This window comes from Myotis brandtii, unplaced genomic scaffold (genome assembly GCF_000412655.1).
Source record: "Myotis brandtii unplaced genomic scaffold, ASM41265v1 scaffold835, whole genome shotgun sequence".
Lineage (NCBI taxonomy): Eukaryota > Metazoa > Chordata > Mammalia > Chiroptera > Vespertilionidae > Myotis > Myotis brandtii.
In genome coordinates, this window is record NW_005371389.1 from 284257 (window position 1) to 308907 (window position 24651).

Sequence of the window (24651 nt, forward strand, 5' to 3'; positions counted from 1 at the left end):
CAATTTTCAATGGCATAGTTCAAAATTTGCCAAATGACTAAGTAGGCTTTTAAAAATTGTATCTTTTTTTTAAAAAGAAAATCAATTAATTGACTAAACTTGCAAGTTATTTTGGCCCAGTTTGCATAGCTAAGCAGTTCTAAGAATGTGTCTTCCTGGAATTGGGGTGATCACATCAGCAGATATCGATGTTACATTGGAAATACTTTTAATTTTAAGACCACAATGCTATCTTCTGGAAGATTGCTATTTTGAATCTTTTCATTCTGACAGTATCCTATAAGGAACTTTAAGGAATAGAACCCCCAATTTAGCACAAAAAAAAAATCTGAATGTTTTGGATGCACCAGATTTTGGGTAGAAGGAATTCATGCACTTTCAGAATTTGGCTTTTGGGCTCCCTGAGTAACTGAACCATAACTTGAATCCACTAACTGGACCACATGAAATTGTCACTAATCTAAAGCTATTGATGAAAGAGAATAACTTGAAAAATATGGTAGGCTTTTCTGTAACATCTTTAAGAATAACAATTACCCTGGCTGGGTAACTGAGTTGGTTAGAGCATCATCCCACTACAACAAGGTTGTGGGTTCCATCCCTGATCAGAGCACATAGAAGAAACCAACCAATGAATGCATAAATAAGTGAAACAAAAATCAATGTTTCTCTCTCCCTTCCTCTCGCTCTGTCTTTCTAAAATCAATCAATAAATTTAAAAAAAAAGAAGAAAAAAAGAATAGCAATTAAACATTTTTGAGTGGGATACATAAAGAATTGAAAGGAATTTTAGAGACCGAACAGGAAGTTTTAGGGTAAAGGGGGGTCCATGAAAGAGGAATGCATATGTGATGGGAAGGAGATAGCTCCAAGATGCAGAATGCTTATCTTACTATCACAGAGGACAGAAATGTTACAAGAGGAAGGCATACATTCACAGAGGATACAGGAATGTTGCAAGATAAGGGGGAGAGAAAGGGGAGGCACTAGGTGGACTTTGGACTTTGAAACTGATACTCTGCAGAAGAATGACCAATTAGGAAAGCACAGGGGTCATTAAGGGAGAGTCTAATTAGAAACTGTCATGAAAAGACAAAGAGCTGCAGCCTTTATAAACCTGAAAACAAAGAGACTCAGAGGATTGATTTTTTTTTCCCATTAGAGAGAGAGAGAGAGAGAGAGAGAGAGAGCGCACGCGCGCGCGCGAGAGTGCAGGTTTTTCTCATTTGGGGACCCCTGTCCAGGCAAAGAGTTTGTATATGCTTCCAATAAACTTCCACATTTTTATTTAAAATCTTTTAGTCCACAAATTTATTCTTCAAACTTTGTGAGACAAGAACCCACAGGAAGAGTCTGCACCCCAACTCCATGTATCAGTATTGTATATGATAACAACTAAAATTAGTTAAATTAATTGTGGGAGATGTTTTAATTACCATATGCCTACATAAAATCTAAACTGCAAGACATTTTAAACTTTAAGAAATAGCCACAATTATAGAAAGTAGTACTGGAGAATATATTAAGTTTGATGAAAGATTAGTGTAGTGGAAACAAAGAATAGTGGTTAGATAGCTTAGGGTGGTCACTGGGTAGCTGTTAAATCTTGGTTGATATGAATATTTAAACCGTGATTTTCTTATTTTTAAAACTGATGTGATCCCCATGCCAAATCAATAGGTTATATCTTTTGGAAAGGTCTTGGCTTAGTGTCTGGCATATATTAACTGCTTAAAAATCACTAGCTATAATTATTACCAAAATGCATTTACTGACTTATTTATGCCATAATGTGTATCAGTAAATTATTTGAGCATCTATTCATCCTACTTGGAAGGCTTGACTCTATAACAAAAACCTCCATCTTATCTACCCTTTCTCAAATCCCTCCTTTCAAAAATCATTTTAGCACACTCTGAAACTATAAAAATCCCTATGATAGGTGCTCAATAAATATCTGTTTTATTGTATATATGAAGAAAATTATCAAAGAAATACTAATTTACTGAAGGGTAAAAAGTCTTCTTTTATCTTACTATACACAAAATAATCAGCAAAAAATCTATATGTAATCACACAGAAACTTCATTTATTTAATATAATTTTTTTCTTTTCTTTCCTTTTGATTCAAATTTGCCTCATCCATCACCCTGACTCACTTGCCTCCTTTTGTCTTATACATCCACTCCCTTAATCATTAAGCCCTCAGGGCAACGAGGTTTTGGTCAGGCATCAAATAATCTTAGGAACAAAGCCTTGGGTCTGTTGACCAGAGACAGAGATTTGGTCAAACCAGAGAAAACATCTCTGCTTCAATTGGGTTTCAGTTCCAGATCCAGGAAATCACAGGACCCCACCAACCACACACTTGTGAAAGCAGACACGCAGCATCATGGCTGACATCAGGACCCGATGAAATGATCAACTATCCCCTACCCTAGCTCTCACTACATGACACTGTAACTAATCTAATACTATTGATGAAAGACAGAGTAGTAGGAATTTCTAGAACAGTTTTAAGAATAGGAATTAAACATTTTTGAATGGGATAGATACAGTATTGTATATGATATCAACTAAAATAGAGACCACAACCCTAACCACAAACCTAACTCCCTTAGTCCTCTATAGAGCCCATTTTCTAGAAGCCATGGGGAGCCAGATCTTTGAGCACAAGCTCACCTGTGACTCTGGGCATGGCTCCATTTTCTTAAAAAGAAACCTGTACTTTCTTAGCTGCAACCTCCTATTTGACTTTCATTGGGCTTTAATACACACAGGCTACTGAACCCATTTAGTTCAGTAACAAATACAAAAAAAATTAAGTTTTTAGGTTGATCTCCCAATTAGGTTATAAATTCCCTGAAGCAGATTTAGGGTTTAATCACCAGCTCTCATCAATCCTTAGCTTCTATATTAATCTTCCTAAAATTTTGTTCTTATGTCCTTCTGGAGCCTTCATGTCCCTAATAAGGATACTAAATATGATATACAAGGCAGCATGGTGCAAAGGCAAGATTACTTGGCTTAGAAATTAGAGACATATGTTTTCCTGCCCCCTTGTCAAATGTATCATGGGTGCTCAAATATAAAACCATCCATCCCACATGGGATATTGTGATTTTATAATAAGAAATACATATTTGGTCTTTGTTTCCATTTCTGGTACAGATCTCCTAAAGCCCTTGAAATTTCATGTGTTGAGAGTTATACAAGTGTCTTTGTTATATGAATGAGGTTGATTGTGGAAAGCCTCCAAGGTACCTAAGTATGGGGGTTGGTTGCCAGGGAATCAACAAAAGTGTTGAAACCTTCAGTCCCATCCCCTAGCTTCCAGGGAGGAGAGAGGAGCTAGAGATGGAATTCTAGTACCAAAGGCCTATGACCTAATCACCTATGCCAATGCAATGAAGTCTTCATTAAACCCAAAAGGATGGGGTTCAGAGAGCTTCCAGGTTGGTGAATGTAGGGAGAATGGAATGTCTGGAGAGGGCAAGGAAGCTCTGTGCCCTCTCCCCATACCATAACCTATGCATTTCTTCCATCTGGCTGTTACTGAGTGTGAGGAAAAAAAACAAGTAATCTTTTCTGTCAAAGAAGTGAGTTTAGGCAGCTGCCATTTTGGTTCACGTGACTTGACTTGCAGCTCCTCGGGGGCCTCCATTTTGAAGGGGCAAAGGTCAACTCCTCCCCTTTTCCTTTAAATTAGCCAATTACACAAGACTGTGAGCCTAAGTTATGACCATTCAAGAGTGAGGGACAGATGACATGTATGTCAGTCATAAAAACCTTGAGCTGACCGCTAGTTCAGTGTGTGTGCTCCCAGACCTTGTGGGTGTGCGTGCATGTGAATCCTCCAGTAGGAGTAAAGAAAGATATTTACTTTGCTGTCTGGCTCCCAAGTACCTTTGTGTTCTACCAGGAGCCCTGGTTTTGGGGCTCACCTCATTTCTAACATGAGTTATATCTTTTTATAAAAAAAAAAAATGGTGATTTAGTAAGTAGTAAATGGATTTCCTGAGTTCTGTGTGCTGTTCTATCAAATTAATTGAACCCAAGGTGGGCTCTTGGGAACATCTGATTTGTAACCAGTGGGTTAAAAAATACAGGTAACAACCTGGACTTGCATTGGCCTCTGAAGTGGGGGTATTGTGGGACAGAACTTTTATCCTGTGGAATCTGATGCTATGTCAGAATTGAGTTGAATTTGTAGAAGAGCAATATTTTCCACCCCAAAATATCTCTCTTTGGTATAAGGGTTATTTTAAGCTGGCTATTTTTTAAGAAATAGCAGACTTGGGAAAGGTTCTGAAAGCCACATAGAAGTTACCCTTTTGTAAGGGAAATTTACATTTATAAGGGAAACCTCCATTTGTAAGGGTGTCTTTATCAGGAAGAGTATGACTCTAAATCTCTTAGGCTCTTATCAATGCAGAACACAGTGATTAAATCTGCATAACAGTCTTATCCTTCTTTACTGTGCTTTTCCTGATAACCTCCATAACTGACTCCCCACCACCATCTTTTATCTTTAGCTGAAGGTGGTATTTAAGGTGAGGCTTTTACCTTTTTGGCAAATTACTAGGTTTTCCTGGATCTGTCCCATGTATACAGGAGGTATACATGTTATTCAACTTTTGTTTGATTTTCTCCTGTTAGTCTGTATCATGTCAATGTAATTCTTAGATCAGACAGAAGTGTTTAGAAGAATAGAGGGAAATATATACTCCCTAACAATATTTAGGTCTACAATACTGTTTTGTATTATGTGAGTTTGTTTGTATGTGTGATCTTTAAAAGACTCATTAACAATGACACCTACCAAGTAAAAAGATGAAGTCATATCCCTAGGAATATTTTAATACTTATTCAATGTTTGCCTTCATTTGAAAAAATCAATTCCATCAGGTAACCACCTTATGGATCTAAAATGTGTAATGATATGTCTTCTAAACAGTATTATGTTATTCAAAATAAAACAAAACAATTGAGAATGGCTTTGAATATGAGACATTTTAATTTAAGAGACTTTGAAACAATGCACATGTAAGGAGAATACCTGATCACAGATTAATTTATGTGAGGTGGGGATGGGAGGGCTGCTGCTTATATCAGACTAACACTTACTGACAACTTTAGGTTGTCATATTATAGATATAAGGTAACGAGAACAGTGAATATTCATTTGTGTGTTTTTTTTTCCTGCCTATTTTTTCCCACTGGTTTCTTGATTTCTTTAAATATATTCCAAACATTTACCCTTAAGGTAAAGGAAGTTATGCACAGAAATAATTTCAGAGAACAGTCAATAGCATTCAGTGACAGAAGGGGTTTAGGAATGGATAAGGAACAAAAAAGAAATGACTCTAGGGGTTTCAGATTTAGAAGCATGGAAGCACTGGTGCCTATAATAGAAAGGGGAAACAGTCATGAGAAGCTAATATATGTGGGAGTAGATAATGAGTTTCATTTGGGATATTTAATTGTGAGAGTGATGGGGGACACTTAATTGGAGATGTTCTGTAGGTGTAATGATATTAAGAAGGGGAAAAATTCAATTAGAGCTCCACCAAATTATATCAACTGTGTCCAAACCGTATTGATTGCCTGTGTGTATACCTGGTGTGCAGTGCAGCAAAGCTGAATGCCTCTGAGCTCCCCTTCAGCTCTACATTCTTTGATTTGATGAAGGATATAGTGGGTGACACAGCAGATACAGCATGAATCCAGCTGTTTTCTCTCACTGTTCCTTTGACGTATCTGTTTCTTGTACTACAAAATGATAATACTGTGCCAAGTTCAACTAACTGATCAGGGTTACCAAGGGTATCAAAATCCATCATATACTTGAAAGTAATAGGAAAACCAAAATGTATTACATAAATGTATGATACTTATTATTATGTCTATTATTCTACTTGGAGAAGTAGGTAGGAACTTATACAAAGTACTTGGGTTAAGAGAACCTTTTATTACTTCTATAACTAAAATTTTGTAGAAATTAATTCCCAGCTGCTTAAGATACTTTTAAATGTCATCACAAACTAATCATAACCTAACCTGCTTTTTAGCCCCATTTTCAGGACCTCCCCCAAGCATTTCAGAAACATAACTACCCAGTTTTTCCAAGGTGCCATGTAAAAGCATTCCGGTAAGCTTTTGTATTGCAGGTCCCTCTATCCCGGAATGCAACCTTTACTCCTCCATACCCCCAGTTCTACATCCAGTAAGGCCTAACTTCTTTGAGATGCATTTCAAATATCACTCCTACTTTAAGAAGAATCATTCACTCCTTTTGCTTCTATACCATTTAAGTCTTAAATTTTAAGATATATCTTTATATAAGGACATCAATAAAGGCCTCTCTATTTCTTTGCTGTGGCCTTCCACAATTTATGAGAAGCACCTGGTGATTAAACCCCAATAGCCTTAGCTCCTCTGATTCAAACAGCTCCCCAGGACAAGATAAGCTGCACTCAAGGCTACATTCTTGCATACCCCTCCTCCCTACTGTTTTTACAACTCAGGGACAATTTGCAACAAGGTGTCTCTAGTTAGTAGAAAGGTACCTCCCCACCACCCCCAGAAGGCAAAGACTTAAATCTGCATAACATCCTTACCCTTGTTTACTGGCCTTTTCATGTTAGCCTCCCACAACTGGCTTCCCTCCCCAATATCTTCTTTGTCTTTAGCTAGAGAATGGCATTTAAGGTGATGACTTAGGCCATCTAGGGGAGATACTTAGTTTTCTTGGTTCTCTGCAATGTATACAGGAGGTGCACATTTTATTAAACTTATTTGTTTTCTTTTGTTAATCTGTGTTTTATACAGGGATGTCTCAGCCAAGAACCTAGAAGCATAGAGAAAAATTATTTTTTCCTCCCCTACAGAGTTATGTGGGCCAACAGAGAAACTGTGTTCTCTACTTGCTAGAGGATAATGCGTGCTTATTATTGATTACTGAATTATTTTTGATTATTGAATTGTATAGATGATGCATGTTTATATCAATATATAGATAATGCATATTATAAATAATTGGAAAAATATAATAACTCTTATTCTGATTTGTAAAATATTTTGCTCAAGTTTATGCTAAGGCATAAATCAATAGAATACAAGTGCCTTTACTGTTAAGGTCATTTAGAGAATTAAAAGTATAAATGTGTAAGTTTGTGTGTATGTATATATGGGCATACACATATACTCACATGCCAACATAAAACATTGATTTAAAGTTAAACTTTGCCTTAGCTGGTTTGACTCAGTGGATAGAGCATTCGCCTGTGGACGGAAGGGTACCAGGTTAGATTCCGGTCAAGGGCACATGCCTGGGTTGCAGGCTAGGTCCCTGGTAGGGGGCATGCAGAGGCAGCCGATCAATGGCTCTCATCATTGATGTTTCTATCTCTCTCTCTCCCTCTCTCTTTCTCTCTGAAAACAATAAAAATATATTTAAAAAATAAATAAAGTTAAACCTTAATAAAGTATGTTTGTCATATGATTAAATGGTTATGCATGTATGAGTATTGAAAATATGCATGAGTGAAACCAAATGCCAACTACATGAATATACCATAGAACAATTAGCCAATTAAGAAATTATTTTTGTTCACATAGGTGTATTAAAATTATTTATAACTTTTTATTACATCATAATGCTTCATTGCATATTCAGGTTTGAGAGATTAATACCTATAGCATCCAGGCAGATAAAGGATGTGGGGGAAATGGGTCCAGTGATAGTTGTGATAAATTAGTGTGCTTGCTTATCTAAAGAAGGAAGTCACTATCAAGGACAAGTCAATTGCTACCAAGCTAAAATGAGAGTCTAGAGTTTCTAGACCTACCAGATTTTCAGAAAGAAAAGCAGGACTTTTTATTTCTTTAGTATTTCAATTTTTAAATATTCTTAAGTTGTATGCATTGCTGGATTCAATCTGTAAGCCATGACTGATATAGTATGCCTTATCTTAATTATATAGACATATACTTAGCACATGTGCATGCACACGTATATGCACACACATACCATGCTAAAGACAACTAGTTGCTAACATAAATAAATATAATAAGCAAACCCTGTACATGCATGTAAAAATGACCTCAAAAAACAAATGCTGCTCTTTTGTGACAGGTGCATGTGTAAAAGGACTTTCATTTGAAAACGTGTACAATAAATTATAAGCATATATTATAAAGTGATGATGTGTGTCATATTATGTATAGTTTCCTGCATTTCTCTAATAAGAGTGGGCAGATTTTTGTTTCAGGGAAAGTTCTAACTTTATATACAATTCATCAGTATATTTCCCATATGTGGGATAAAAATGCAATAGGGCAAATAAGCAATATACATAGTCTATACCTGGCCTCCAAGGTATATGGAATATAGGTAGAAATAAGGGGATGATATTTAATATTTGAATTAATCTCATAGGGGCAAAGAAAAGAGAGTTGGAGTATATACTGAGAGAAACAAATATATATTGGTGTTCGTAGGAGAGAAAAGCAGCAAGCTCTGGTTAATGTTCCACACTATAGTGCCATTGGAATGGTGGAAATAGAAGCTCAAGAATGTTCTAGGCTGGGTCAGCTGGTCAGAGGATATGTCTGGCTCCCAGTTCTATGGCAACAGCTGGAAGAAAGCAGTGATCCCAAACACGATGCAAATTTACATACAAATCTGAGCAAAATGATCTCCACCAGCTGGAGCTGAGGGTTCGCACCCCCTGTTCTTCCATCAAGAGAATCAGGTTGATTGCAGGGATAGAGAACAGCTACAATCTCTTCTGATACAGTCATCTGAGTAATCTAAAACCATCTCTAGGCTATGAAAATTCACTTTAATCAAATTTCTATAGCTACAATTCATTTGAAAGGCAACACCAGTCCTCATATTTAATTAGAGATAACAATTGAAAGATTTTAAAAAATGTTTTAATTAAAGAAAAAATTAAATATTTTTTAAAAATATGTTTATTCATTTTTAGAGAGAGAGAAAGAGAGAGAGAGAAACATCAGTGTGAGATTGAAACATCAATTAGCTGCCTCCTGCACACCCTCTACTGGGGATCAAGCTGGAAACCCAGGTATGTGCCCAACCAGGAACCAAGCTGGTAACCTTTCAGTGCACAGTACAATTCCCAACCAACTAAGCCACACTGTCCAAGGCCATAGATCTTTTTTCAATTTTGATAGGAATGTATGTTTTTAAAAAATTAAAACAAAAAATCCCTAAACAGTTGAAAGCTGTACTAGGAAAGGGGATACTGCCTTAAGGAAAGGAAGCTGGAAGCAGAATGGGGACATTAAGACAAACTTTATAGAATTTACATTTTGTCTCAGAGCCCACCCACTAAGGGAGCAAATAGGCAAAGTCACCAAGGTATATAAGCCTTACACATAGCACTGGATGGGGTTGGTGATCAGACATGACACAATGGTATTTTATTTATTCTGGACATAATAAACTGAACTGGGGGGTTTAAATGCACTGGAAGAAATTCAATACAACAGCTAAAATGATTGACTAAGGAGCTAGAAGATCATAATCTGAGTAAAGTTGAGAGAACAAAGTATGTGCGGTTTAGCTCGGGGCTAATGAAAGAAAAGAGATAGCATCCTATAAAATAAAAGCCTAATATGCAAATTGACCAAATAGCAGAATGACCAGTGGGTGGGGGGACGGGGGGGTGGCAAGTGGGCAGCGCCAGGCCAGCCAAGGTGGGTGCCAGCAGGAAGAGGGAGGGGACCGTGGCAGCAGTGGCAGGGTGATGGAGGCCAGACTGTGGCTTAGGCCCACTCCCCGCCATCAGTCAGACATCCCCCCGAGGGCTCCCAAACTGTGAGAGCACAGGTCAGGCTGAGGGACCCCTCCCCCCAGTGCACAAATTTTCATGCACCGAGCCTCTGGTTAAAAGTAACTGAATGGTACAAGCTTCAAAGCAGCAGAAGAGTTCTGGCACAAATGGATCTATGCAGAAAAAAATGAGACAATTACACAAAGGAAAAACTGTTGACTGTAAGGAAAAGTGTTCTGAGATTAAATGACTGCTGTTGAATGGGGAACCATCAGAGAGGCAGTGATGAGGGTGTTATCTTGATGCTTGAAGCAGCTAAAATGAGACATGTTGCCGGAAAACACATTACAGAATTAATACCCCCTTGGTCCTAAGGAAATGGATGTACATCTATTTGAGGAGAAGGACTTCAGAACTGTCACACCACCAGAACACAGGGTGATGAGTCAGGATTTGCGTCTTTGTCCCAGAGGCATGAGTGTACTCTTGTTCAACCTAGTTTACTTTTATGTTAGTCAGCTTCCTTTCTGACTACTTCTGTGGCATACTGTGTGACTGATTTTGTTGCTATCTAAAGGCTTTGCTAAATGAGATAATACATGTCACAATAAAAATTTAATGTGAGCTGATGCCTAAAGAGTTAAGGACATTACAAAGTATAATAGGGAATCAATGAATGCTGGTATTCCATATCATCAAAACAATGGGTTGAGAGTTTTAGTCCAATGATGGGAAGCATTTACAAGTACATTATAAATTATTTCAATTGATACATCTCTTTTTGAAAGAGCAATAAACACGAGGTTTCCAAGATGTCAAAGAAGGCATGCTTCATTGTGCCTCAAATCCTGTGCTTGCCTCTGTTTTTTCCCCCTGCTTTTTATTCATTCTTTCCCTTCTTGTAATATGATTTTTGTTTAAAAATTTTCAATTACAATTTACATTTAACATTATTTTGTATTGTTTTGGGTGTATGCATAGTGGTTAGACCAGCCGTGGGCAAACTACGGCCCGCGGGCCGGATCCGGCCCGTTTGAAATGAATAAAACTAAAAAAAAAAAAAGACCGGACCCTTTTATGTAATGATGTTTACTTTGAATTTATATTAGTTCACACAAACACTCCATCCATGCTTTTGTTCCGGCCCTCCGGTCCAGTTTAAGAACCCATTGTGGCCCTCAAGTCAAAAAGTTTGCCCACCCCTGATCTATACTATAGATCATCAATGATACCAACAAAGCTTTGGAAACTGCAGGGGGAGACAAAAGATACATGAGCACTTATCTAGTTGAGAAAAAAAAAAGTATAGATATTGATTAGCTTTTAAAATGCTGGTACGTTAAATATAGGTATGTATCTTGCTAATTTAAGAATAGCCCCAGGATATTGCATAATTTCCAAGCAACCAGAAGAAAATTTGATCTATCTAATAAAAAGGTATATTTGGAGGGGGAAAAAATCAATAAAGTGTTTATAAATAAAACACACAAAACAATTTGGTAGAAGTAACATTTAACATGTAACCATTAAAACACATACAATTGGATTATAATCACCAACACAAAACAGACACTTTCAGGCTGGATTATAAACAAAAGTATGTTACCTATGTGTATAAGCTACATTTAAACAATAGCATACAGGATAATTAAAAATAAAGGCATAAGAAAGATACCAGACAACTATGATCTGATACTAAGTCAGAATAGCAATTTCAAAGTTGAACAAATTAGGAATGACAATAAAACGTCATCAGGAAAACAAGATAGAGATAATAGAGTGGTGACATGAACAACAAATTAAGAATACATAGCGATCACAAATGTATTTGCTTCCAACATATCAGTATATGTTCAAAATGTACAAAATGACAATGGACAAAACCATGGCAGAATAAAGATAAATTAATATCAGGAGTTGGAGAATCTTGCAAAATGATTAATTCAAACAGATAAAAAGAAGCAAAGGCATAAATGATTTGATCAGCATTTAGAGGAAATTTTGTGCTTTAAATACATCTTTAAGAATAAAGATTAAAGAAGCTTTTCACTGACAAAGCTAGAAAAACAGAAACAGTATAACATTATCTCAATTTATGATGAAGAAAGAAATAAAGAAAATAAAATTAGTAGTGTAAGAAACAATCATATATAATAAAAGTCTAATATGCAAATCGACTGAACAGCGGAACAACCAGTAGCTATGACACACACTGACCACCAGGGGCCAGATGCTCAATGCAGGAGCTGCCCCTTGGTGGTCAGTGTACTCCCACAGGGGAAGCGCTGCTCAGCCAGAAGCCAGTCTCATGGCTGGTGAGCACAGCAGCAATGGCGGGAACCTCTCCCACCTCCATGGCAGTGCTAAGGATGTCCAAGGGCTCCCAGACTGTGAGAGGGTGCAGGCCAGCCTGAGGAACCCCCTTGAGTGCATGAATTTCATGCACTGGGCCTCTAGTAATATATAAATGAGCACAAACAATTAATTTGCATATCACCCTGATTAGCCAATGGGAAGCGTAGCAGAGGTACAGTTAATTACCCTTTTTGTCTTTTATTAGATAGGATAATTATTGACTAAATTTTGTAATATGATATTTGATGCAGAGAAAGAACATACCCAAATATCATATATCCAAAATAATATATAGAGGTAAGTTATAAAGCATAATAATTTAATGAACACATGCTTGTTCTAAGAATTGAACTATCAATTATAACTTCCACCTGAACCTAATATAGTGTTCATACACTACCCCTTCCCTGTGCTGCACTCCTCCACCTATTCAGGGTTAACTACCTTTTTGCTTGTTTTTTATTGACTCTTATATGTATGTGACCAGGAACAAAATATGCCACCCCAAAAATGTCTCTTTGGCATATTGGTTATTTTGGGCTGATTATTATTTTTTAAAATATGTTTTTAATTGATTTGAGAGAGAGATAAGAAGGGAGAGAGAGAGAGAGAGAGAGAGAGAGAGAGAGAGAGAGAGAGAGGAAACATTGAGCTTCCTCTTACATATTCCCTACTAGGGATTGAGCCTGCAACCCAGGCATGTACCCTGACCAGGAATTGATGGGAAGATGCTTAACCAACTGAGTCACACTGGCCAAGCCTGGGTTGATTATTTTTGAGAGGCTGCAGACACAGGAAAATCTCTAAAAAGAAGTTACCCCTTTGTAAGGGAAATATACATTTATAAGGGAAATCTCCATGTGTAAGGGGAAATCTCTCTGTACCTGGAAGAGAAGGATGACTAAATCTCTAGAAACTCTTATCAATGGAGAAGGCAAGGGCTTAAATCTGTATAACAACCTTACCCTATTTACTGTGCTCTTCCTAGTCACCTCCTATAACTGCCCTCCACCCCCAACATCATCGTTTGTCTTAAGCTGGAGATGGCAATTAAGTTGGTAGGTTGGGCTATTTCAGGAAGTTGCTCAGTTTCTTGGGTCTCTCCCATGTATATAAGAGCTAGATATGTTATTAAAATTCTGTATGTTTTTCTCCTGTTAATGTTGTTGTTATTATTATTATTATTATTATTATTATTATTATGAGGACTCTGCTAAGAAGCTAGAAAGGTAGAAGGAAAAATATTTTTCTCCCCTACATATGCATGCCTAAATAATATTTTGGTTAGGTCTTTCTCTGCCTGAGCTTTCTTTCCTTTCTTTTTTTTTTTTCTGTTTTTTGTTTTGTTTTTGTTTTTGCTTGAGCTTTCTTGAGTGCTAATACAGGTGTCAGCACAGTACAGTCTATTGGCCAGCTGACAGTTTGTTTAAAAGCATTATTAGACCAATCTACAAGCATCTGCTCACATATTTCATATAGCTGTCTTGGCACTACAATAAAGTTAAGTATTTGCAATAGATATCATATAACCTTCAAACTTAAAATATATACTGTTGGACCTTTAACAAAATAGTTGCGAATAACTGATAATGAAAGTGTTTGGGTCTTCTTCTTCCTTCTTTCTTCTTTCTTCTTTCTTCTTCCTTCCTCCTCCTCCTTCCTCCTCCTCCTTCCTCCTCCTCCTCCCTCCTCCTCCTCCTCCTCTTCCTCTTCTTTCTTTTTCATCTTTAAGGAGGTCCTTAAGTCCTCCTCCTCTCCCTCCTCCTCCTCCTCCTCCTCTTCCTCCTCCTCCTCCTCTTCCTCTTCTTCTGTGTTCTTACATGTGGCTGTAGTTCATTCAATTACTAGTACACTGCTATATACTATTCGATAGTATGACCATAACACATTCATTTGCCATTATAAAGATCATAGCTATGAATGTCCTGGACCCCTCCCTGGCCCAGTATAAATTTATTTTTTAGTTAATTTTTAACCTTATTTTTTTCTGAACATGGAAGGCATAAATACTCATTAAAGAAAGTTGGAAAGAACAGTAGAACACAAAATTTTTTTTAATTACTTCCCCCGCCTCAAGACAACTACTATTATTTAATGGTATACCTTTTTAAATCTCGTTTGCTGTGAAATTCTTCATCAATTAGCAGCTATGACTGGATCACTATCATCTCAGCTTCCATTACTTCCTTCCTGTTATGAGTAGTTCACAAACCTCATTTTAATGATTTAACTAGAAAGAATTGCAGGGGAGCAAAATTTGCCACTCCAAGCTGTCTCTTTGGGGATTATTTTAGGCTGATTATTTTTAAAAAACAGAAGACTCAGGAAGTTTTTCTTTTTCATCTCCCCCTTAACTGCCTACAAGAATTTATATAGAGGGCCTATAGAAGGAAGAGATATCCGACATAACTACATAGAATATGGGCTAAGTATGATAGACTGTGGGGGGACTTAGCAAGGCCTGCTTGTTCATAGTCCTCTCTGAATCCCATTATCTCTGCATGGCTTGGCACATACCAGTATTTGTGAACCAAATAGTTGCTCTTCCCATTTTCCTGTAAAGTGTCTTCCTCCACTTTGAAGTCCCAGGCCCCAAACCTTTTCTCCTTAGCTCAGGATGGCATATAAGCCTTACTTGCCTGACTTATCCCTGGGCCTCATATTCTTATGTGGTTCGTGTATGTACATAATTTTTGTCTCCTCTTAATCTGTCATATGTTATTTCTGCTATTAGACCAAGCAAATATCCTAGAAGGGTAGAAGAAATTTTTTTTTCCTCCCTGGCAGCATTAAATGTAAACAATCATTGGGGAATGGAAGTGGGCATGGAGAAAGGCGTTAGTAATAGACAAAAAAAGAGGAAGTAGTGAGATTTAAGAAATCTTATTAAGTTCTTGAAATTCATATAAAGTTTAACATATGTTCTATTCTTGGTATTGTCAAAAGAACTCAGTCCAGCAAGTACAGATTCTACTTCACACCTCCACTTGAATCTCTTAAACGCATAATAAAGGGGCATAGAGCATTTTTAACCCCCAATTTTTACCTCTCATCTTCATTTAGCACAAGCTACTGCTATGCCTGCAACCCTTTCTACAAAGCATCCAGAAATACCCCACTTGAGTTGTAATTCACAGGATTGTTATCTTCATTTCTTTGTACTCTGTTTCTCTTCCTCTTTTATTTCCAGACTTAAAATTTCCCAAAAAGCTAGCCGGCCATTACATGAGTCTCTCAAATAATTAGATAAGAGAAGAGAGTGCGGCCCAAAGTGTAGGCAGGGAGAAGTTGGGGATACTCTTCTCCCAAAGGTTTTGGTGCCATAGCAACCTTTATGACAGTAAAATCCTGAAATGTTACCTAGAAGACTTGTACCTAGTCCTAGTTTTTGGTGGAAGAAAACTATATGTGAAAGAATCATTGCTGGTGCTTGTATCTGAGATATTTTTGTCTATGATAATTTGAATCTCCTACTTCTCCATAAAGTAGTTCTGCAAGAGTTTGCAAAAATGAGTTCTACAACCAATGCTGTTGTCATAACCTGGTTATTATTTAACAGGAAAGGAGTGAAAGGGGAGACCACATAATATAGGCATGCTTCATACAGCCTTGTCAAAAGCTGCATGTAACACTCTCCAAGTCTGTTCCCTGCTGTTTGATGGGGGAAAGGACTGAACAAAGGCAGTTTAGAATATGCCTAGTAAGATCTGAGTGACTTACCTACCTGTTTGCCCATCAATCACACCTCAAAGCAAGTCAGTGGCCAGGATGGGTGCCACTGCATGCGTCCAAAATCTAAATAACTAAACTTTCAAAGAAAGGAAGTTTCCTTCTCTCTCTCTCTCTCTCTCTCTCTCTCTCTCTCTTTCAGCTCCAGGGCACCTGACTCCTGTGAGTCCATAGCAGGGGCAAGCTCCCCTCTGCCCACATGGCTCTTGGCCATGTTGGACTCCACACATGGACTAATAGGCTTTAGTCTGGCCTGAAGCTGAACCACACCCGGCTGCAACATGGAACGGAAGCTCTGGACACTGGCCTTGTTTCTGGCTCTGCTGAACTCCCAGCCACCCTTCCTTCCAGGACTGGCTTGGAGGAAATGGGACATTGGACTCAGAAAAATGTAGCTCAATGCAAATAAAATCTTCCACATGCCATCCTCCTGTGGGGGCTTCTGAAAATGCTTCTTTCAGTGGTGCCCCAAGAACCTCCACCTCACTCCCACGAGTGACCGGGGAGGTTAATTCTCTGGTAACACGACCACTGGGTGTTTCGGTGTTGCACACAAAAGTTTACATTGTCAAAAATGTGAAATTCGATAATAACTAAGAGAAGTGGTTATTCTCAGGTGAGTTAATGTGTAATGTACATATTGACGTCATAAGAGGGTAGTGTGTGCAAATTCTCCCAAAACAACTTAATCAGGGGCCTGGCAGGACAAAAATAGGTTTCTCAATCAAGGGATTTCTGAGAAAAGTTTAATAAAGGGGTTATCAGCAGAGACATGGACAGAATTAGGAAGATCAACAAGGCTTGATTTTTAACCCCAGAGTTGACCTTCAACCTAAGGGGTTAAGCTGGGAAAGGAGGCTCCCAGAATCGGAGAGCCAGAACCACTAGAGAAGCAACAGAGAGCTGTGTAACAGGTCTTCGGTAGAGGATCATAGCTGATCTATGGAGCTCCTCCAAGAGCCAGGAAAACAAATACTCTATTCTTTTCCCACCCACTGAGCTCCTTCCAGGTCTCTCAAAGAGAAACTAGAGAGGTCAAGGGAACTTTGGGATGCAGTTCTTAAAGGGCAGCCTCCGGGGCACCACGTAGGGCAGGAAAGAATGGCGAGTGGATGGGAAAGGTCAGAAGGAAATACTTTACACATGACACAAAAAGTTTTTCCCCTCTGAGTTTATCTAATGTTTTGTTGGTTGTTCTTTTATACAATCCTTTTGTTTCTAAAGCCTGGACAGAGCTAACACTGAGGAATTAGAGGCAGCTAGGCAATTAGGGATGGGAACACGGGAGGTGCAGCTAGTACCAGTGATGGTGAACCTATGACACGCGTGTCAGAGGTGAAACGTGAACTCATTTTTTTGGTTGATTTTTCTTTGTTAAATGGCATTTAAATATATAAAATAAATATCAAAAATATAAATCTTTGTTTTACTATGGTTGAAAATATCAAAAAATTTCTACATGTGACATGGCACGTGTTAAGTTAGGGTTTTTCAAAATGCTGACACGCTGAGCTCAAAAGGTTCGCCATCACTGAGCTAGACCCTGCAGGCGGGAGCAGAAACCACACCCAGTCCCATCTACTAGTAAAATTGCAAGAACAAAGGGCCCTGATCCCAGGCTAGACACATGGGGCCGGGTAAATAAGCTGGAACCCTGCTTAAAATGTGTGGATATTGCTAGGGCAGAATTCTTTGAACCTACCAATGGGAAGTTAGCAGGACACATATTAACCCCTAGACGAAGAAGCTTCAGCAGCAAGTTGCTGGGGACCCCCCTCTGCTACAGAGAGCTTTGTTACTTTACCTTCTCTAATAAAACTTTGCATTCGCTCATCTTTGTCCGTGAACTCACTCTTTGATTTTGAGAGACAACAAACTCAGACCCGAACAGGACATTTTGGCATCAATACTACCAGAGATTTGCCAAAGTAAACACACTTAAAGCACCATTTCTGGTGCCTCAATGGAGCTACTGGATGGATGGATAGATAGATGGATGGATGGATGGAGGAAGTTGGCCATGCTACTGTTTTACAAACACATTTACATAATCCATATCTGAACATGAAGAGTCTCTCTTTACATGATAGCAGCCAATAGTAACTAATGAGGTAATCAATACTGTACTGATTTCTTGCAGTAAAGTAGCTACCCATCACCTCTGGGACTATCAATAATTTGTTTGGGGGTTATGATGGTGATTTAAAGAAGTTGGGTAATGCAGTGGAGTGGCTTTTCTGTGGCCCCTGAATTCTCTTCATTTTATAGTGTTTCTCAATCTTGGATGCATATTAGAACCACCTGGGGAACTTTGAAAATCCAGATGCTGCCCCTCTGCTTCTGGCATCTGTGAGGAGTGCTTGCTGCCATCTTTGGTGCAGGGCCGGTAGGATGGCGCTGGGCCATGAAGGGTTCCATCGTCTCCTGAAATTTATCCCCAGGGGCGGGGGGCTGGGAGTGGCCGGTCTTTCCGCTTCATCTGCATTGCTCCCGCCCCCGCACCACAGAGATGCGAACCTCCGTTGTCCTAGCCCTCCCGCTCTCTTCCCGAGTGAATGCTAGAGCGTCTCCTCATCGTTTCCTGTCGAGCTCTCTGGTGCGGAAAGGGAGCATTGAGGGATAGCGGAAACTCAATAGCTGGGTGGCTTGTAGGTACCGGAAGTGTTGAGAGGGAGACCGGATGTGAGGGGGCGGGGCCAGGAAGTGAGGAAGGGCGGGGCTTATGAGGCGGCCCAGAGAGCGTTGGGCGGCGATTTGCACTCAGGGCCACCTGAGGGGCTTGGCGCTAGCGGTCCTCTGTGTCGTCTCCCGTGGCAGAGACACGCTTGTCGTCTGGGCGAAGGGAACTGTGTGGAGGGTCGGTTGACGGAAGGACATTTCTCTACCTGCGCCTGAGGCAAGGTGTGAAGAGGCAGGACTGGGGGTGGGGCCGGGTCCTCAGGGCGTCTGTCTGAGAGGGAAAACCCCCCGCCCCCCACCTTTTACACCAGCTGAGTGGACACTAAGATGGCTGCCGGTTCCAAGGCACCCAACCCCGTGCAGACTCTGCAGGAGGAGGCTGTGTGCGCCATCTGCCTCGATTACTTCACGGACCCGGTGTCCATCGGCTGCGGGCACAACTTCTGCCGAGCATGTGTGACCCAGCTGTGGGGAGAGGAAGATGAGGAAGGCCGGGTCGAGTTACACCCGGAGGAGGAGGAGGAGGAGGAGGAGGAGGAGGAAAATGGAGGAGAAGAGGAGGAAGTGGAGGCTGCGGGGGCCGGTGGGGGCTGGGACACCCCCATGAGGGATGTAGACTATGAGGGCGACTTGGAGGAAGAGGTCGAGGAGGAGGAGGGAGGAGTGTTCGGGACCGGGAACATGGGCGGGTCCGACTTGGACAACATGGACTATGTGAGGGAGGAGGAGGAGGAGGACGACGACAATGGCGACGGCGACGGCGACGGCGATGGCGACGGCGACGGCGACCACGACCACGACCACGACGACCTGGGGGTGGAGGACGAGGAGGCCGAAGAAGAAGTGCTGGAGGAGGATGAGGTAGAGCTGCGGGACCCGCGTCTAGACCCTCGGCAGCGCTTCACGTGCCCCCAGTGCCGGAAGAGCTTTCCCAGCAGGAACTTCCGCCCCAACCTGCAGCTGGCCAACATGGTGGAGGTGATTCGGAAGATGCACCCCGCACCGGGTCCGGGCAGCCATGGGAATGAGCAGCGCATTTGTCCCAAACACCGAGAGGCCCTGAAGCTCTTCTGTGAGGTGGACGAAGAGGCCATCTGTGTGCTGTGCCGAGAATCCTGGGACCACAAGCAGCACAGCGTGGTGACATTGGAGGAGGTGGTGCAGGAGTACCAGGCCAAACTGCAGGGGCATGTGGAACCTCTAAGAAAGCACTTGGAGATTGTACAGAAGTTGAAAGCCAAGGAGGAGAGGCGGGTGGCCGAGCTGAACAGCCAGATGAAGTCAGAGCTGGCAGCTGTGGCCTCAGAGTTTGGACGGCTGACAAGGTTTCTGGCTGAAGAGCAGGCAGGGCTGGAGCGGCGCCTTCGAGAGATGCACGAAGCCCAGCTGGGCCGGGCGGAAGCAACGGCCAGTTTTCTGGCTCAACATGCTGACCAGCTGAGCCGCCTGCTAATTGAGGCCCAGGAACGGAGCCTGCAGGGGGCCCTGCCGCCGCTTCAGGACATCAAGGAGACTTTCAATAGGTGTGAAAAGATACAGCTGCAGCCCCCAGAGGTCTGGTCCCCTGACTCGTGTCAACCCCACAGCCATGACTTCCTGACAGACACCATCGTGAGGAAAATGAGCCGGATGTTCTGTCAGGCTGTTCGAGTGGACCTGACACTGGACCCCGACACGGCTCACCCGGCCCTGATGCTGTCTCCTGATCGCCGGGGGGTCCGCCTGGCAGAACGGCGGCAGGAGGTTGCTGACCATTCCAAGTGCTTCTCGGCCGACTGCTGCGTACTGGGGGCTCAGGGCTTCCGCTCTGGCCGGCACTACTGGGAGGTAGAGGTGGGCGGGCAGCAGGGCTGGGCCGTGGGTGTTGCCCAAGAATCATCTCATCATGAGGAGATGGGCTCTGGGGATTCCTCTGTGGGCACCGGGGATGCCAGTTCTTCCTCTGGCCATCACCGCCGCCTCCACCTACCCCAGCAGCCCCTGCTCCAGAGGGAAGTGTGGTGTGTGGGCACCAGTGGCAACGGTTACCAGGCACAGAGTTCGACGGAGCAGACGCTGCTGAGCCCACGTGAGAAACCACGGCGCTTTGGTGTGTACCTGGACTATGAGGCTGGGCGCCTAGAATTCTACAATGCAGAGACTCTGGCCCATGTGCACACCTTTTCAGCTGCCTTTCTGGGTGAGCGTGTCTTCCCTTTCTTCCGGGTGTTCTCCAAGGGTACCCAAATCAAGCTGTGCCCTTGATCAGCTTACCACCCGCTGGGGCCCCGCTGGTCATCACTGGTGGAGGGTGGTCCAAGTTTTGGGGCTAAAAGGCTCCCAAAATTTTCTGCATTGCTTCCCGCTCTTCCTTGACCCCAATTTTCCCTGTAGGAGCTTAAGGAACCTTTCTGGCCTCCAGCTCTGCCTCATCTGCATGGGTCCCTGATAACAGCTACCTAGTCTTCCCTTCCTGTCCACCCAGGGACCAAGTTTGAGTAGGGGAGGGGATATTTCATTTTATTAACTTCCCTGCTCTTCAACCTTCATACCAGTCCCCGGCTGGAGGATTTGGGCAGGACTCATGACTCCCCATTCCAATTCCATTTTCTGATGGAAGTTATAGCTATGGAATTTGGAGGCTTTTTGAGGGGAGGCAGGCTGGGCAAAAGGGGGCTGGATAATAACCATCTCCTCTAGGGAAGGAAGGCTTCCAAACTTTCTTCTATCCCAATTTCTACCTCCACAGACTGGCCAGAATTTAGTTTCAGTGAGATCCAGAGTGGTTGACATGATTGAAACCATATATCATTATATCCCCCCCCCCAGTAAATTATTTTCTCACCCCTTTCCCCAGCAAACCACACCCTACCCTTTTCACTGCCAGACTCTTTTCCCCTTTGTTCACTGGAGTTTCATGTTTCCATCCTCTCATGTCTTTAGTTTCATTTGATGAGCTCTGATGGGGAGCAGGATTTAGGTCCCTAGGAAAGCCTTAGGTATAATCCAGTGATGGCGAACCTATGACACACGTGTCAGAGGTGACACGCAAACTCATTTTTTTTTGGTTGATTTTTCTTTTTCTTTAATATATTTTATTGATTTTTCACAGAAGAAGAGAGAGGGATAGAGAGTTAGAAACATCGATGAGAGAGAAACATCGATCAGCTGCCTCTTGCACACCTCCCACTGGGGATGTGCCCGCAACCAAGGCACATGCCCCTGTCCGGAATCGAACCTGGGACCTTTCAGTCCACAGGCCGACGCTCTATCCACTGAGCCAAACCGGTCAGGGCGGTTGATTTTTCTTTGTTAAATGGCATGTAAATATATAAAATAAATATCAAAATATAAGTCTTTGTTTTACTATGGTTGCAAATATCAAAAAATTTCTATATGTGACACTGTACCACAGCTAAGTTAGGGTTCTCAAAAGGTTCGCCATCACTGGTATAATCTATTTTTCTAATAACCCTTTGCCTTGTGTCATTTATCAGCTTTTGCCCTGTGCTTTGATGGCCCAGGTCAATTTACGTTCCTGGGGGAAAGGGAAGTTGGGTTGTGGAAATAAATAAAAAAAAGTTTTATTTGGAAAAAATAAGAAAATCCAGATGCTGGTACTACAAACCTCTTAAGTCAGAATCTCTGGAATAAGACCCAGGCATAATTATTTGTAAGAGCTCCAATGTAGCCAAGTTTGAGACATACTCCTGTAAAACTCACACTAATTCTGATTGTCTACTGATTTAAACTTTTTAAAGGAAATTATATACTACTTTGCTGATAATTTTATATGAAATAGAGGTTATAGAATTTACTGGGGTTGGAGCCTGGAAAAATCATAATTATATAGGGAATAAAAAATACCAGCAGCTAATAAAATAACCTGTGATAGTCCAGATAACTTGCATATTTTACCTTTAATTTCAGAGTCCTTATCAGTATTCAAAGGAGCATAGAACTTTTAGAAATGCTTCAGTGAAGAACAGTTTATACTCTGTCCCTAATAAATGCAAGTGTTCATTTCCTCTCAGACAAGTCAGTAACAGACAACTATTTTCTGTCAACTGGACTGTATCCACCTATTTATTTCCCACAGCTCATTGGGCATCATTAGGAATGTAACAGGTTTTAGCTACTACCTAGTCCAGTTACTATAGAATTAATAAATTACATGAGACTTTAAAAAATTATTAAGGCTGTTTTTTTATTTTGAACTGTACTTGGCTATTTAAAAAATGGGTAGGCAGAATTTTATTTTTGGTCTGTACTCAGTCAACCCAATTTCTATTATATTTAAAACTAGAACATTTTTCTATATGTAGAATATAGCTACTGTGCAAGCCACAAATCAAATAATAATATACTTCCTAAAAGGTTCAGTTTTTTAAAATTCTTTATTAGTTAAGGTATTACAAATTGAAAAGGTTCAATTTTTGATACTTACAAAAATAAATGATAGAAATAAAGTTTGAAATGATTGTTTAAGAAATGTACCACACTTAAGAGGATATAACCTCTGGCAAAATCTGAAAATACTGATGTTAAAAATATTCAATAAAAAGCCAATGGTTATTAAAGAGCAGAGAAAGCATAGTTGCCATGTGCCTAGCACAGAGGTGTTAGGTTATGGGTGACTTCATGTTTTTCATACTGTATAAAATGAATGTATATATTTATGATCACAAATGGAAATAGGCAGTTCACTTACAGGTATCTGTGTTGGAAAAACCTTTGCTACTTCATTAATATTTCTCTCCCTCTGTTTAAATTGTGCACTAACCAAATAAACTTTCAATTATAAATTAGCTTCCTGATTAGATGGCTTAATGTATGTGTGTGTGCATGTATTGGGGGTGGTTATCTATTGATATGCAGTACAGAAATTTGAACTAGTAGGCAGTCAGTCATGTTTTTCATTGTCCATCACCACATTGACACTTGGGTGATACATCCATAAATCTCTGGGATGTTTGATGAGCATGAATCAGTCTGTGGTCATCCCTGGAATGCATAGTGGCAAAGCCAAGAAGTTTAGTAGGGAATACGATGATCCACCTGAGGTTTTGTCAATTTGTCTCCTGAAGATTGCGAAGGCTAAATTTTCTATTACTTTTGGAGATTCTGAAGCATATAGACATAGTAAGGGTTCTGAGAAGGTCCAGAAAAGTTGGTTCATTTTAGTGGTCACAGCATTTCACATAAAATTTTGATACTTCAAAAGAGCTGGCTTTATGGGCATGTGACCTGTGTTGTCACATAGGGCCCTGTATTCAGAAGAGCATTGCTCTTGGTTCAGTGCAATTCTGTTGCCATCCTGAAATTTTTAATAATTATATATATATCTGAATTTATGTTTTATATGTGAAGTTGCATGGGGCAATGGAGCATGCACTTGAGGAGAGAAGATGAATGTGATATATGCATCCACCATTCCTTGCTGCTCCATTCATAGTTGTCTTTTGCAATATCCCATGAGAACAAAATTCTTGTAGAACCACAATGCATGAGACTCCACGCTAGTATAGGATAAGTATATAATAAGCAGGGGCATAGACAGCCATGAAAGGCCAAGGTTCCCCACGTGCATCAAAGCTTACTCTGAATGCAGAAAGAAGGCAATAGCATTCTTAGAAACACTAATGGCCCCAAATCCCTACCATATCCTTTCTTGTGTTCCTTACTTGCACTAGGCAACCACTTATACAGAAAATGATGACATAGAGGGAAAGGAAAAAATTGGGCAACCCAACTTTAATTTCCTTTTCTTGCTTTTTGTCCTCCCTTACTTATGAGTTAGCTAAAAGTAGAGAGTGCCAATAAAATATGCACATATGAAAAAAGTGAAATAAAAACAGTTGAGATAGTTTTGTGCAGCATTTCCCTTTTTCTTGTAAGAGCAAAATATATAAGCATGAATGAGGTATGAAATTGTATAATTTCAGTGATTCTGCATAGGAGTTCATTACACAATAGAGGCCTAGTGCATGAATTCGTGAACGGGTAGGGTACAGCTGGCCAGCCCCGATGGGGGCCAATGGGGGCTGGGCCAGCAGGCGGGAGGGGGCACACAGGAGGTTGGCTGGCAGGCCCTGCCCCTGATGGG

The 24651-nt window shown here is 40.7% G+C and overlaps 1 protein-coding gene across 2 annotated transcripts; it reads left to right on the plus strand.

Moving 5' to 3' along the window:
- The first annotated feature begins 18893 nt into the window (after nt 1-18893).
- On the plus strand, nt 18894-21044 carry LOC102261658 (E3 ubiquitin-protein ligase TRIM41). 2 transcript variants are annotated; one of them, XM_014531997.1, is made up of 2 exons: nt 18894-20393; nt 20940-21044. In XM_014531997.1, the coding sequence occupies exons 1-2, from the start codon at nt 18894-18896 to the stop codon at nt 21006-21008; spliced, it is 1569 nt and encodes a 522-aa protein (XP_014387483.1). In that variant the 3' UTR covers nt 21009-21044. The 2 variants fall into 2 exon arrangements, with proteins under 2 accessions (XP_014387483.1, XP_005884574.1); XM_005884512.2 differs by lacking the exon at nt 20940-21044 and having other exon boundaries at nt 18894-20847.
- Nucleotides 21045-24651: the final 3607 nt, after the last annotated feature.

Excerpts from the sequence above, each read along its gene's own strand:
- LOC102261658 (XM_005884512.2), top strand. The coding sequence starts at position 18,894 with ATGGCTGCCGGTTCCAAGGCACCCAACCCCGTGCAGACTCTGCAGGAG.